General features: G+C 45.6%; 1 protein-coding gene across 1 annotated transcript in view; it reads right to left on the bottom strand.

Moving 5' to 3' along the window:
* Positions 1-8,139: 8,139 nt before the first annotated feature.
* The window catches only part of HS3ST2 (heparan sulfate-glucosamine 3-sulfotransferase 2), a 93,515-nt gene continuing 85,413 nt past the window's right edge, over positions 8,140-16,241 (bottom strand). Inside the window, exon 2 of the mRNA XM_059897035.1 lies at positions 8,140-9,011. Within this exon, the coding sequence (XP_059753018.1) occupies positions 8,393-9,011 (619 nt within the window). The 3' untranslated portion in view covers positions 8,140-8,392. The remainder of the gene's footprint in view (positions 9,012-16,241) is intronic.

Genomic DNA, 16,241 nt, shown 5'->3' with positions numbered 1-16,241 from the left:
TCCAATAACCCTCCTCTTTTTAGAATAATCAAGATTTTAGTTGTTTTCATTATAAATTATCATTTTTGTTCACTATTTGCCCAGTTTCTTTATTAGAAGGTCTACTTTCACGTGAAGTCATGGAATACTTATTTCATGTGCTCACTAGTGACATCAGTGGTGAATCATTTGCCTACAACTAATGCCAAAATCAGGTGGCTGATGCTCTAGGAAGGATAAGATCACAATTATTCCTTCTCAGAATTCTCCAGGCTTTATTTATCCCTCTATCCATTGGGACCAGCCATCATTTGCAATTCTGCACAATATCACCTTGATCCCCCATAGAATCCCCTTAATAGACTCATCATTCTTACTATTTCGTGTTTATCATCACTTTATGTAAGAAAGACAAAAAAGTGGATATTCCAGGAGTTCCTGTAAAAGGAATTATCAAGGATACATTATGTTGACCTCCAGCTCTCATGTAAAGATCACCCTCAGGAAACTGATTCTCTCTCCTTTGGGCTCACATTAGGTCGTAGGAAGCACATCACCCATCAGTTGTCCTCTTTGCCTTGACTCTTTGGAAACTCAGAGCCACGCTTGAGTTCAATCAACGTGGAACATTTATCACATACATTTCTTTTTTTTTTTAATGAGATAATATGAATATTTATATTGATAAAAGGCATAATCCACATATAGGTACAAATATTGTAAATCAAACAACATAGCATTCGAAGTTGAAGTGCGAGGGGCCCCTTGGGGCATCTGTTTATCCACCTGAATTCGTTCTTCAGCTCTCCAGTGCTGGTCAATGGGAGGTGGGGTGAGAGGAAGAGATTACGTATGTCTCCCATAGAAGGCATCCAAGCTGACTAGTGGCCCATCTTACCCTGGAAAAAGAGTGGGCATCCATTTCTGCCCTTCGTATTGGGTAAGCAGCTGTGGGGTACACTCTGAATTTGTGGAAAAACTGAGAGTAGCCCTTGAACTGGGATGTGGTGTAGATGGGCCCAGCGTCCAATCTAGTGACCAGAATTTAGCCCAGTGCCCTTAATCCTTGTTCCCAGTTGCCCCAACCTAGAAAAACACATTCCTGGGCATTTCAGGCTGGCATATAACACTCTTCTCCGAAGGATGAATTCCTCCTCATCCTTTAAGACATGGCTCCATTGTCACTTCCTCCAGGAAAGTTCCCGTTCTCTTCCCTGTGCCCCTCATCACCAAGTTTCAGTTTATTACATTACAGAGTAATTGTTTGTTTATGTGACTCTCATTCTCATTAGTCTGGGAGCTCTGTGAGGGGAACAGGAACAAAGGTTCACACAATTGTGTATCCTCCGTGTCCGGCTAGTCAGCCTAAATTGTTCAGTAAATATATGCAGAACGAGTGAAATCGCATTGATTCCTATTTTTTTGTATTTCATCTAGTAGTTTCTTCACCAAATTTGAGGACCAGACCTCATAACTTCCTTCTCATTCCTGGGAGATGTAATGTCATTGCACCTGCAGTATCTAATAAACAAGCTGAGCTTTATGCAATAGGTGGTGAGATTTGTTATAAGTGGAAGGAGCTCCCTGTCCTTTTTCATGAAGTCCTCTCTGATTGTGTTATGTTTCCTCCTTTACACTGCCCTCCACCCTGCATTTGCTCCAATTATTGCCCTGGACTTATTTGCTCACATCTCTCTTGTGTGGGTTACTCCAGGACAGTGTCCATACTGCAGGAATCAAGGGTGTGGCCTTGACACATATACACAATGGAATATTACTCAGCCATAAAAAAAATGAAATTGAGTTATTTGTAGTGAGGTGGATGGACCTAGAGGCTGTCATGCATAGTGAAGTAAGTTAGAAAGAGAAAAACAAATACTGTATGCTAACACATATACATGGAACCTAAAAATATGGTACTGATGAACCTAGAGGCAGAGCAGGAATAAAGACGCAGACGTAGAGAATGGACTTGAGGACATAGGGAGGGGGAAGGGAAAGCTGGGACTAATTGAGAGAGTGGCATGGACATATATACACTACCAAATGTAAAATAGATAGCTAGTGGGAAGCAGCTGCATCGCTTGGGGAGATCAACTCGGTGCTTTATGATCACCTAGAGGGGTGGGATAGGGAGGGTGGGAGGGAGGAGATATGGGGATATATGTATACATATTGTTGATTCACCTTGTTATACAGCAGAAACTAACACACCATTGTAAAGCAATTATACTCCAATAAAGATGTTAAAAAAAAAGGGCCGGGGTGTGACCTTGAGAGGAACGCCTGGTCTGGATCTTGGCTCTACTACTTGTGTGAACTTGACTTTCTCCACTTTTTTCAGCCTCAGTTTCCTCACCTCAAAAATAGGGGTAATATCAGTTACCACTTTTGAATGTGAGTCTCAACTCTTCACATGGATTAACTTGTCTAATCCTCATAAAGCCACTATGATGTTGGTACTGTAATTAGCACCCCTGTTTTACAGATGAGGAAACCGAGGCACAGAGAGCATAAAATAACTGGCCCAAGATCCCAGAGTAAGAGAGCAGTGAGTTAGAGTCAGAACTCAGGCAGCCCATGTTTGTAACCACCACACCCATCTGCCCTGTGTTCACTGGACTTTGAAATAGGACTTGCTTTGTAGGGTTGATAAGATATGGAAAGCCCAGCAGCCGACACAGAAAGAGCATTCAACAAAGGTTATGTGTTGTGACCTCCATACTCTCCTTTTGCAAACACTCAGTACATGTTGACTAGTTTTGAGTGTTAATAAGTGTGTATGAGGATATAGGAAAGAGACAGACACACACATACAAGAAGACACAAACCCACACATAAGCATGCATCCTCAGACACATGCGTGCACAGACCAGAGGGACTGAATGTGGAGTGTGGGGAGTCAGTACGCATCACGACACCAGTAGGGATGCGGGAGCGCCTCAAAGACAGGGCAGGAAGCTGGGAGAATAGAAAGCATCCCGGATGTCTCAGTGCTACTTGCAGGTGCATTCAGGGCCAGGGAATCTCAGTGAATGCGAGGAATGGCCGTCAGGACTGCCACACGTGATGGTGCAGTCTGTGCCCTACACAAAGATGTGAGCTGGGAGTGGCAGGGGGCGTGGAGGCTGATGTCCAGCCTGCACTCTGTCTGCTATAGTGTGTCCCCCAAGGCTGTGTGCATCCCCAAGGGGCACCCTTTCTGTTTATCCGCCAAGAGGGAGTGCCCTTTCCTAACTCTCACAATGGTGCTGTATAGGCTAATAATGGCAGTAAAGACCCCAAGAGACCTAAGAGATCCCAGGAAAAGGTAGAGCTTATGGACAGCACCCTTTCTTGGGGTTAAGCAGTGGGGTTATGCGTTCAGGGTACAGAGCCCCAGTAGTTCATTCATTTACTCAAATAATAATTAAGTACCTACTGTACGCTGGGCACTGTGCTGAGGAAGATGGACACGGTCTCTTCTTTCCTGGAGCTTACAGACCCAGGTGGGAGAAAGATATCAACCAGTAAACTCACATATAATGCCAGATAGCGGTAAGTGCCATAATGGAAGGAAAACAGAAGCACAAGACTGAGAATGACAGGGGGAAGGGAGGACAACTCTGGGTAGATATTTGAGCTGAGAACTGGACGATGAGAAGGAGCCAGCCATGCTATCTCGGGGATCAGCTCTTTAGGAAGAATAAGCTGCTTTTGGCGTTCAGGGTAAGATCAGAGTGGTAGGTATGGCAAACGGTCAGAACCAAAGAAAACCTAGGAGAAGACTGGTCCCAGGGTCTAGGCCAGCAGGAGCAGAACACTGGGACAATTTTGGCCTGAGGGCAATAAGGACACCAGGGAATTTACCACCCAAACTGGGGCCCTGCTGAGTGTGGAAGGGACAGTGTCAATAATTTCTCCAGGACATCAAGTATACACTGGATCTGTCCTGGGAAAACCAGGGTGAATGATCACGCTACCCTGGGCGTAATGGGTATTGAGTTTATTGGGCCAAAATCTTTACAGCTCATCAGTTTAGACTCAGCCACTTGCTCCTGGGTTGTGAGAGTGACTTAATTCCTAGGCACATTGGAAGAGATAGGATGGAGGAAACTGCTACGAGCTTGGTTCTATTGGAGATGCGGTGGATCTAAGCTGACAGGAGTGGTAGGTTCCACTGCCAGGAACCAAATAAGTGAAAATAAAGGGAATACAAGTGAGCACCTACTATGTGTCAGGCACATGCTTTCTCACCTAAGACTCACAACAAACCCCTTATCATAGGTACAATTTCTGTCCCAGTTTACTAACGATAAAATTAGCTCTAAGAAGTTGACAATCTGACCAAGATCACATAGGTAGGAAAGAGGAGAGGTAGGATTCAAACTCAGACCTACTGGGCTCCCAATGATATATTGTCTTTAGACAGAGGCAGGGAAAGCAAGGCTGACACAGGTGTAGGCACATTCGGATAGGCTCAGAGAAACACACTTACAGAGCGACACTCAAGACGCAAGAGATCCAGACGCAGCTGGAAGCTTTGATGTGTGGGTAAGGTTCTGTGCCCCGTACAGCTAGGTGTCCCCCAATATCTGCTCTCCCCTGCTTCTATAGAATACCCCAGTTTTAGCCGAACCCTGTGCCACCAAAATGACAGATTATATTTCCCTACTTCCCTCGCATCTAAGAGTTCTACCCAAGATGATGTGAGCAAAAATAGTACCACTATCCTCGCACAAGCCTAGGGGGCACTGTTCACAATGTGAGGAATATATGAGTAAAAAGGATGTTGCAACCTTGACTGGAAGAGGTTTGTTCTGCCCATTCTCCCTTTTGCTCCCAGGAGACTGAATATTTGAAAGGAAAACGGCCAGACCATATATGACAACAGAACTCTGACCCATACTCCTGCAGCAACTGGCCTGGAATGGTCAGGACCTGCTCGATGACTGCCAGCTGTCCTACTTTTATGTCCCTGCTTCTAACTGAGGACCCACCAGAGACAGTCAAGTATGCCCACAAAACAATCACATAGGATGCCCGCTTCTAGTTAGCCCACCTCCAGCTTCGCGGAGCCAATAACCACCTTCAGGGCACACCTGAAGAGTCAGGACGCTCTGTGTGTTCTCTTTTGGGCGATCTCCACTGATTTCTACACTCCCTTCCTGCTGGTGAGTATGGAATGAGCCATCGTGAATTGTGAGCTCCAGGATGGAAGGAACCTGAGTCTCCAGTAGTTTGGAATCACCGTGCACCCTGGACTGTTAGTGAGAGAGAAGAACGCTTCACACATACACACACACACACACACACACACTCAGGTCCAGAGGAGACTTTTTTGTCCCAGATTGAATAGTCAGACCTCATCTATTTAAACCATACTAATTTGGAACTTGTGCAAGTTTGCCCTTGGGCAGCCTGGGCGAAAGGGTACTTTTGCACTGGATTAAAAATCAGAGGTTGCTGAGCAGATTCATGTATACACCTGATTTCACTCGTTTAAACTAGGATTTTTAAGGTACTTTAGCATCTTTCATTTGCATATGATGATTGATACGCTAATTACAATGGACTCTGACCTATTCATTAATACTTAGAGGCTACTTAGTCTGGGAGGTCTGTGAATGCTTATAATGCAAAGGAATAAAGCTGCATTTGTGCACACAAAATTCAGAATTTTCATCAATTCTAACCGGATTCTCCCTGATCAGGATAAACAAGCAAATTTCACTGACTCTTTCTTGGGTATTTCCTTTGTGTCCCAATGTAATTCTATCACCCTCTGGATACAACCTTGGCCACCGCATGGCCCAGGATCACAGGACACCAAATACTTTTGGATGGGGAATTTATAAGGGCAATTCATTAATGTCCACATACAACTCATCACCAGAGATTCAGGGCTCAGCTTCTGGGTGGCAGCAGCTCCCATTGGCCTCTGTGTCCCTTCTCCATGCCCATGGGGGATGCACAGAGGGGGCAGACTCCCAGAACTGGATGGATTCTTGGTACAATGTTCTCAGTCATTTGATCTCCTAAGATGCTTGGGGTGGAAAGATGGGTTAAGACACAGAGCCAATATCTTATGTTTGTAAGTCTTGTAAGTCAGACTCTTATTTTCAGGAAGCTTCCATGATGCCTGACAGAGCAGACAAAGGCAAAGTGGCCCCTGGAGGTTCAGCAGTCCTTCCCAGCTACCTGTGGGTCCTATGGAGCTATCTGGGAAGCGTCCCAGAAGTGCAGTTCCATGGGACATTCCTGTCCCTGCCACCAGACCTCCAACATCCATCCACACACTCACACATTCATCCATCAAACACTTGCTGTGTGCCTACTACATGTCAGCAAGATACAATCTTGACTCTTAGGGAGTTCACGGTCTATGGTCAAGACAGACATTTACACAAATGATACTCTAGTGTGATAAAGGCTGGAACTGAGATGCATACAAACTACCAAGTGCAGAAGAGTGAGCAGATAACTCAGCTTGGTTGGGGAAGACATCCACAAATATCAAGCCAGCGACAATTGACTGAAGTCTTACGGGAGCAGGGGTTTCCATTAGCTGGAGACACATGGGGGGAAGCATTCCAAGAAGGCATGGAGACAGAAAAGGATCAAGAAAAGACACGTAGTTCTGTAAGGCTGGGTGGGGGAGGAGAAGTGCATAATCCCCAAACTGACATCGGGGTTGTTTTGGGCACCATGCTGGAGGATTCGGACTCTATTCTGAGGCCACGGTACACACTCAAAGCAGGGCTGTGAACGCAAATGCCTACAGGGTCAGGCAGATGATGAGGGGGGCCAGGTGGGAACTGAAAAACCGAGAAGTGCAGGTCCCATCCAAAGGTGACAGCCATTGTCGCCGTGCTGGAGCACAGGCTCAGCGTGGCCAAGTCTCTATGTCATACTGACTGAAGTAAGTCAGACAGAGAAAGACAGATATCATATGATATCGCTTATATGTGGAATCTAAAAAAATAGTACAAATGAACTTTTTTACAAAACAGGAATAGAGTCACAGATGTAGAAAACAAACTTATGGCTAGCAGGGGGGAGGGGAGGAGGGATAAACTGGGAGATTGGGATTGACATATACACACTACTATATATAAAATAAATTAACTAATAAGGACCTACTGTATAGCCCAGGGAACTCTACTCAATACTCTGTAATGACCTATATGGGAAAAGAATGTAAAAAAGAGTGGCTATATGTATACGTATAACTGATTCACTTTACTGTACAGCAGAAACTAACACAACAATGTAAATCAACTATACTCTAATAAAAATTTAAAAAATAGAAGCTGGAAATCCATATTTTTATATGAACACTCCCAAGTTTTAAATGTTGGAAATTATTTCAAAACATCATGCTGGCCAAGCAAAAACATGTCTGATGTCCTATCAGCCTCTAGTTTGGCTTCACTTCAGATGTAAAGCTTAAACAGAGAGCTGACACCGTCAGACTATGTTTCAGAAAGAGGATGTCCCCACTGACCTCCCCAGCCTTTGCCAGCAAGGACCTCTTCTTCTCCCTCCTCCACCCCCTTGCTTCTTCCCTCACTGCCCTCCCAGACCATCCCCAGTGCAGCCCCATCTTGCTTGGAGGAGCTGGATGAATGCGCCGTGCTCCAGGCCTGACTTACAGAGAAAGCCCAGCCATGAGAACACGAGAGAGCCGTATTTATTTCACATGGACAAGCGTGATTCTGTCACATGCTGAACATGAAAGCTCGCGTGAGGAAAGTACCCGTAACAGCAGAATTATGTGCTTTTGTCCACAGGGAGCAGGGAGAGTCACAGAGTGGTTTTCAAAGACAGTTCAAGCAGCGTTGAGACCACAGGCTTTGAAATCACTGGTTTATTTCATCAGCGAAGGGTCTGTCTCCTAGGAGTGACCAGGGGGACACTTCCAGCTCTGTAATCTCGCCACGAGCTGCTAAGGTCAGGAGGACGAGGCTGGTTCCCCATCCATCACCCAGGGTGGCTCAGAGACTTAAGCTGAGAGGGGAGGTACATGCCACTCGAAATTAACAAACCCACCCCGGGGTGGACGGGGACAGGGACAGACTGCTGTGTTCATAGCAACAGACCATCATCCCTTATAATATGTATCGTAATTGGAAGATGCACTCCCACTCCTCCTAAAGCAATTTCCCAAGGCCTCTTAAGGGCTGAAGGGAAACAATTCAGAATTGACCGGACATGCCAGAAGCAGATCAGCTTTGCATGGACAGACTGGGAGGGCTAGTGGCAGGGACCCCTCTGGTCTCTTGGCCTTGTCTGGGCTCCCCGGTTCCAGGATGATGAAATCTGAGATAGGAACAGGGGTTGGAGCCTGGGTTCCCTGGGGGCAGAGGGTCAAGGGCTCTCAGGGCAAACCTCGTGGAAGAGACAAGTGGAAGAGCCCTTGCATCTCGCTGGCTCATTCCCACCTGAAGTCCTGCCCAACAGTTTCATAAAATTTAATATTATAAGGTCTATAAAATTCCCGGAGCTGGTCTATCACTTCCGGATCGATCTGTACATGAGTTCTGCCTTTCGATTTGCCCAGGCATCGAGGCAGGAGGCTCGATTCTGTTTTTTTCAAGCAAGGGAATCCTTTGGTCTTGTTGAAGTAGAAGTGCTTGTCCGTGATGAGCCTCTTAATGCCCAGGAAGTCCTGGACCCGCCCCATCTCGCCGGCTGGGTCAGTGATGAGCCGCTCGCCGCTGACGAAGTGGATCTGGGCCAGCGGGAAGTAGCGCAGCCAGCTCTCCAGGTGCAGCGCGTACATGCCTATGCGGATGGCGTTCCAGGACACATCCACCAGGCCCAGCGTGCGGTTGCGGAAGGAGAGGCCCTCGAAGGTAGGGATGTCCGGCTTCTTGGAGAGCGTCTGCGTGTAATCGGAGATGGCGCGGGTCACGGGGTTCCGCACGACCACTATCAGCTTGGTGTCTCGGGACATGTTGAAGATCCGGCGAGGGGCCTCTTGAGTGACGAAGTAGCTGGGGGTCTTCTCCAGTGTGATCTGGCTCTCGAGGGTCCGGGGCATCAGGCTCCTGTGGGGCAGAAACGCACATGATCAGCCAGGGCTCTGCTGGGGGCTTGGAGCAGATCACTTCCCTCCACCCAGCTCCCTAGTGAAGCACCCGCCCCTCACCAACGGGACATTTGAGGCTCACCTGCTCTCATCTGATGAAGAACCCACTTTAACTCTTGTTGACTTTTTTTTTTAGGTCTTTAACAGTTTGCTTTAAGACAAGAACCAACCTAAATGTCCATCAGTGTGAAATAAATAAATGATGGAATAGCCAATTAATAGAGTTAGGTAGATCTGCGTGTACTGTTATGGAATGATTTCCAAGATTTAGTGCTTAAATGAAAAAAAGCAAGATACAACTTGTTTATCTCAGGAAAGATACCAAGAAACCAATAAAAGTAATTGCTTCTGGGGAGGGGACTTGAGTGGGAGCAGAGCAAGGAGGTCAGGGATAAATGAGAACTACTTTTTATTGTGCAATCTTTTACGCTGCTTGAAATTTTTATTGTGTTTATTACATATTCAAAAAATACAAAGGAAGCCACCGAATATTGTTCTGGCCGAAGATACTTCTCTAAATATATTAAGAAAATCTTTTGGGGGGAGGAAAGGCATACTTTGTAGGAATAACATGTGTTTTAGAAATGAGTTCTGATGTCTTTTCCTCCTTGGTGTAAGACTGAAGAAGCACAGAACTGCAGGCTAGTTGGGACCTCAGTCGGAAGCCCTAATGCAACCTCTTGCTCCCTTACTTTTTTAATTTCCTGGTTCTGCTTAAGGTTTAAGGGAGGATGGTGGGACACGCTGATGTCTCCTTCTCAGGTGTGTCTCTTTCAGGCCCTTGTGGAGGGGAATACCTCTGGCTACCAGTCGCTACATTTTTCTTAAATAAAATAAAAATTTCGTTTTTATTTTTGGCTGCATTGGGTCTTCGTTGCTGGGCACGGGCTTTGTCTAGTTGCGGTGAGTGGGCTTCTCATTGCGGTGGCTTCTCTTGCTGCGGAGCACGGGCTCTAGGTGCACGGGCTTCAGTAATTGTGGCTCGCGGCTCTAGAGCGCAGGCTCAGTGGTTGTGGTGCACGGGCTTAGTTGCTCTGCGGCATGTGGGATCTTCCCGAACCAGGGATCAAACCTGCGTCCCCTGCATTGGCAGGTGGATTCTTAGCCACTGCGCCACCAGGGAAGTCTGCTACTTCTTTCTGAAGGTTGTGTTTTACCCTTAACTAGTTTTTCTTAATCCTGGCTGTTCATTAGATCACCCAAAAAAGTTAAAAAAAAAAACCCCACAAATGTCTGAGCCCCATCCTAGACCAACTGATTAAAAATATTTGGGGGTGGGTTCCTTTGTGAAGCTCCTCCAATGTGAAGGTAGGGATGAGAACCATCAACACAGCGTCCTTCCCCCACTCTTAACACTACGGCTTCCCAACACCCACAGAATGCATCTTCACAGTCCTCTGGAATAGAGGCGCCTGGTACCTGGTCTTCTTCGTCCCAGCCCCTATCGTCATCTCTCTTCAGTAACCTGGCCTTACAGTTCTTTGACCAAATATCTCCTTTTTCTCTTCCTTTTAGCAACTCTTTTTCATGGCCATACCTTAGGTCTTGTCCTTGGGATTGCCCTAATTCTGAAAAGGTTCACAATGAAATTCCACTCTAGGACTATGTTGTGGGTTGAATGATGATCCTCCAAAAGATACCTCCACCCAGAACCTATGAATGTGACCTTATTTGGAAAAAGAGTCTTTGCAGATGGAAGTAAGTTAAGGATCTCAAGATGAGGTCATCCTGGATTAGGGTTCCTTGTAAGGAATATCCTTAGAAAAGAAGAGAAGGAGAGAAGAGATACACAGAGAAGGAGGCAATGTGATGAAGACAGAGCACGTAGTGATACGTCTACAAGCCAAGAAATGACAAGCATTTTTGGCAGCCTCCAGAAGCCAGGAGAGAAGCATGGAGCAGATTCTTGCTCAGAGCCTCCAGGAGGAACCAACCCTGCTGACAATTTGGTTTCAGAATTCTGGCCTTTAAAACTGTGAAGGAATAAATCTCCATTGTTTTAAGACATCCATTTTGTGGTCATTTGTTATGGCGGCCACAGGAAACAAACACAGAGTACAACCTTCTTTCTTTCTACCTTTACCACGGTTTCAAATTCATTGTATTGATACCCGATCTTCAGATTCATCTGTGATATTCTTGATTTCACTTTCTTCTAAACCTTCTCTGGACCCAGTGAACAATCATTTCAATAGCATCATCTTCACATCTAACCCTAACCCTAACCCTAACCACCATCGCCATCACCATCATCATCACTAATTTCTTTGTAATACTTGCTCTTCCAGTCTCTAATAATGCATCTTGCCGACTTTTCATCTTTTCTAATTCTGTCTTTGGGTTGCCAAACAGCAGTAGAGAAAATTGCTGATCCTGACAAAGGATTTCTTCTCCTTTATATATTTATTAGTTCTAGCTTAAATTGAGCCCTCAACACTGCTCAATAATCTTTTATATTTGTCTTTACAGCACCCCCATCATTCCTCATAGTAAGTGTTCCAAATTCTCACCATAAACTCTCAACCATACTCAACCACCCTAACACACAACTAGTCTCCCACTACTCTAGAAAAGGATAAGCTTCCACCCCTCCACTCCTTCAGTCTTCCTCTCCTTCACCTTGAAAGTGACTATTATCCATCCTTAACCCCTCCCATTAATCTCAGAAGACAAGGTAGGCAAGGGCTCACCTGCCCACCTGTGCTGTCAGATCCCTTCCCCTACTGCCTTCCTTGCAAATCTACCCATTATCCCTTTGAATCTTCAAATTCTCTTTGCAGCTGATAAGCTGATACGACTGATATTTTGCTTCTAGGCCCAGAGTCTATAATGCACCCTTATGGGTTGAAACTTAAGTATTTATTACTACTGAGAAGGCCATTTTTTAAGTTGGATATCATTCTTGGCGAATAATCACAGGTGTACTTGAATAGAATTCTTTGGCTGGATTTTCTTAGACATCTGCCTGTAATATTTTACGACCTTGGCATACATTGTAATGAGGTTTTGGCCTTTATGACAAGAGTAGATGAAATTACATATATGTGACAGTGCATTTAAACTTAAGGACTTTCCAAACTTTATGGGGGTTACTGATATCAACACACAAAAAGTTGACCTGATAAGCCATTAAACAGATTTCTTCACAATATCCTTTTTTAAAAAAGATTTATTATTTATTTATTTAATTTATTTTTGGCCGCGTCGGGTCTTAGTTGCAGCACACGGGATCTTCACTGAGGCATGCAGGATCTTTTGTTGCAGTGTGCGGGCTCTTTGTTGTGGTGTGCAGGCTTCTCTCTAGTTGTGGCGCGCGGGTTTCTCTCTAGTTGTGGTGCACAGGGCGCATGGGCTCTGTAGTTGTGGCACGCAGGCTTAGTTGCCCCGTGGCATGTGGGATCTTAGTTCCCTGACCAGGGGTCGAACCCAAATGCCCTGAATTGTAAGGCAGATTCTTTACCACTGGACCATCAAGGAAGTCCTTCTTTGCAATATCCTTTAATACGCTAAAGAACATCCAAGAGAGGAATTGAAGGTGCAGCATTTCCAAAGCTTATCTGGCCAAGGAGCTGTGAACTTTTGCCAGGAGCACCAATTGACACCTCTTTCTGTTACCAGTTTGGGAAATTCTGACCAATTCCAGTGATTGTCAGAGTGTCACATCATGCCCCCAGCTGTGAACTGAAGTGAAGTTCCACCCTTCTAATTCCTAATTGGCATATCAGCTACAAAACCAAATTACAAATACTAAGAAAGATACAAACACCAGACTGTAAATAACATCACACCAAGGTCATCACGTCGTGAGTCAAATGTGTACTCCAAATTTTCTCTATCCCACCAAAGGACACCCCTATATATTTATTTCTCCTTAGGTCACTGGAATAGAGTACAGGAGGCCTGCGAGATGATAATGTACAAGGAGACCATATGGACACACACCTCCCTGCTCTGTGGTGGGAAGGGGGCATTAGGCTTTTCCTTAAGGCTCATTTTTCCTCCTCATGTCATTGTTCAAATTTTGCTGATTTGTTTCCAGCTGCTAACAAACAGCTGAACTTTTCTCTCACCCTGTAACCCTTTTAAGCTTCAGCGTCCTTTCTTTTCTGTGTAGCTCTGCAAAAATTACGGAAAGAATGGTCTAACACTCATCGTTTGGACTTACCTCCCATCTGTTATTTTAACCTGCTCAGCAACAATTTCCACCACATCTGGTAACAGCTCCCAGATTTTTTTAAGGAACCACCACTCCTGCTTTAGATAAAATCTTAGCAGGCCAAGGGGAGGGTGCCGTGACTGAAGTTAGGCTAATTAGTGCCAATTGTGTCAGAAAGACAAAAATGTATCATAAAGACTGAAAGTGGACTGAATCTTCCAAGCAGACACAGAGCATGGAAGAGCCTCCCTATCGATTTTTTTTACCAAATCCCTTCAGCTCTCTGGGTTCTTGCCCTTTCTGAGACCTGGTTTTCCCACTTTCCTCTGTATTCTGTGAGTTACTGCACATCCTTCTAATTTGTTTGTTTGTTTGTTTCTGGACTACTTTAAATTAGTCAGAGTCCGTTTCTGTTGTTTGCAACCCAAGAACTCCAACGTGTCTTGCACAACTTGGCTTCCTCTCTGTGGAAGCTACACTCACCCCCACTAGATTATAAACTCCATGAGGGAGGGCAGGTGCACCTTATTTGCATCTACATCTGCAAAGTCTACCACAGCCATGGCACAAGTAAAGTCTCCATCAATATTTCTGAGGTTACATGAAGCCAACAACCTAATCCAGTTATGCAACGAAGCCCTCATCCCTTTTCACATTCTCAACTCTCTCCAAACCACTGGGAATCTTCCCAGGAGTCTATCTCCCACTTGTCTTATTCTACATGATCTTCCTGGATGACCTCATTCCTTCCCCAGCCATTAGCACCGCCCAGGAGTTGTTGACTCTTCATGAGCCTGTAACTGCAGCTCCAGCTTTCCCACACTCTGGCCTGGAACGTCCAACTGTCTGTGGATTGGACACCCCACCTCAACAACCGAACTCCCCATTTTCTTTCCAAGCTTACTTCTCTCTTTTGCCTGTTCGTGTAGGTGATATCACTGCGAATCCACTCACAAAGCAGAAAAACGTCAGAGTCATTCTTGACTCCTTCTCACATCTAATGTCTGTCGTCCTTGTAAGTTCTCAAGTTTCCCCCTCCCCCTCCCCCAGCACTCATACACCTCAGGCTCTCTGTTCCTCTGACAACAGATTTCTCTCTGACCTCCATGCTTCTACTCTCTTCTCCCTTTCAATTTATTCTGCAGTCTGTGTCCACCAGGGAACTGCTTCTCAAGCAAATCCAATCTTGTCAACCATCAGTTATTCTTTTGAAGAAAGCCCACATTCCTTGACCTGGTACTCAAGGCTGCTGCCTACCTTTCCAGAATTTATCTCTTGCCACCTCCTGGCAATCTGATGCTTATACTATGCCGAACACAAAATCCACTCCCCAAACACATCCTGCTCTTACGTATGTTTTGCACTTGCTGAGTATTTTTTTATTTTATTTTATTTTTTTTTTAAAGGAATTCCTTTATTTTTATTATTTATTTATTTATTTATTTATTTTTGGCTGTGTTGGGTCTTCGTTTCTGCGCAAGGGCTTTCTCTAGTTGTGGCGAGCGGGGGCCACTCTTCATCGCGGTGCGCGGGCCTCTCACTATCGCGGCCTCTCCCATTGCGGAGCACAGGCTCCAGACGCGCAGGCTCAGCAGCTGTGGCTCATCGGCCTAGTTGCTCCGTGGCATGTGGGATCTTCCCAGACCAGGGCTCGAACCCGTGTCCCCTGCATTGGCAGGCAGACTCTCAACCACTGCGCCACCAGGGAAGCCCTATTTTTTTTATTTTTTAAGACTCTTGGTCATCTCTCTTGTCTCTTTCACCCTGGTAAATGTCTACTCATGTTTCCAAGTCCAAAGGAAAAGTCATATCCTCTGTGAACCCTTTCTTGTAATTTCTTGGCACTTCCTGAATCCAACTACTAAGACCTCACCCCATTGTGTAGAACTTACTAGGTATGCATCCATTTATTCCAACAGATCATCAGCATCTTGGGTGTGTTTCTCATTCTTTTTTGCCTTCCTAGCACAATACCTGGCATGACATAGGTGCTCAATAAATTGATCAAAGATCCAGTGTCAAAGGTAGGTGCCTATTCAGAGGTTACCTCTAGTCCTCAGAAGTTACCAGTGTTTGCTTTATGAAGCTTGGCCTTTTCTTGGCATTCTGGCCTTGGGCAGAGGAAGGTTCCAGCAGATAGTCCTGGGGCGAGGGGATCGCTGTGCCGTTTTAAAAATTTCATCATGGTCACACGTGCTCAGGTTCACAGGCTGAGGGGAATCCAAGCTCTGCTTCAATCAAAACCTCCCAATATACGAAGGTAAAATGAGATTGAAAGGAACACATCTTGTACCATTTCTGTTTTGCCATCTGCACTCTGTCCTTTGCCCAAGGCTGCCTCCAATGTTGAAAGAGGACAGGGCTGTGGTCATCTGTAGTGTGGCTGGGAAAGGAGGAGTTGGGGAAGTCAAGCTGGACTCTGGGACCACCTGGAGGGCTTTGGAAATATGTAAATAACCCCACACCAGACTAATTAAATAAGAATCTCTGGGTGGGCACGGAGGCCTTGGTACCTGCGACTTTAAAGCTCCTCAGATGATCCCAGTGGGCCCCCCAGGGCTAAGAACCACGGTTGAGGACTGCATGTTCCTTTAGGCACGTAGCCTTCAATATGGTAGCTCAGGAGTATCACCTGGGGGTGTGCCTTAAAGGGTCCCAGTACATTCAGCTTCAGCGGGTTTGGGGTGCAGCCCAGTAGCCTACATTTTTAACAAGCCCCCTGCCCCAGGACTCATGATCAGAGAAGCTTGGGAAGCACAGCCTTAATAAAATGCACCCTCATAAGTAACATGATGGTGCTCATTACTACCTAAGATGTTATATATTTATTTGATGGATGTCTCTGCCCACCCCTGCCCCCAACCATAGACTGGAAGTTCCAAAAGAAGAGTGTTGGTGTCTGTCTTGTTCATGGCTGTGCTCTCAGCACCTAGGAGATGGCTGGCACTTAGTAGGGGCGTAGTCAATATTTGCTGAAGAGAAAAAATAGAAAGGCAAGGTTTTGGTTCCCAAGTCTGGGAACAACGAGGAAGA

This window comes from Balaenoptera ricei, chromosome 15 (assembly GCF_028023285.1).
Source record: "Balaenoptera ricei isolate mBalRic1 chromosome 15, mBalRic1.hap2, whole genome shotgun sequence".
NCBI lineage: Eukaryota > Metazoa > Chordata > Mammalia > Artiodactyla > Balaenopteridae > Balaenoptera > Balaenoptera ricei.
The sequence above is the reverse complement of the archived record's forward strand: the minus strand, read 5'-3'. Positions and strand labels throughout refer to the sequence as shown.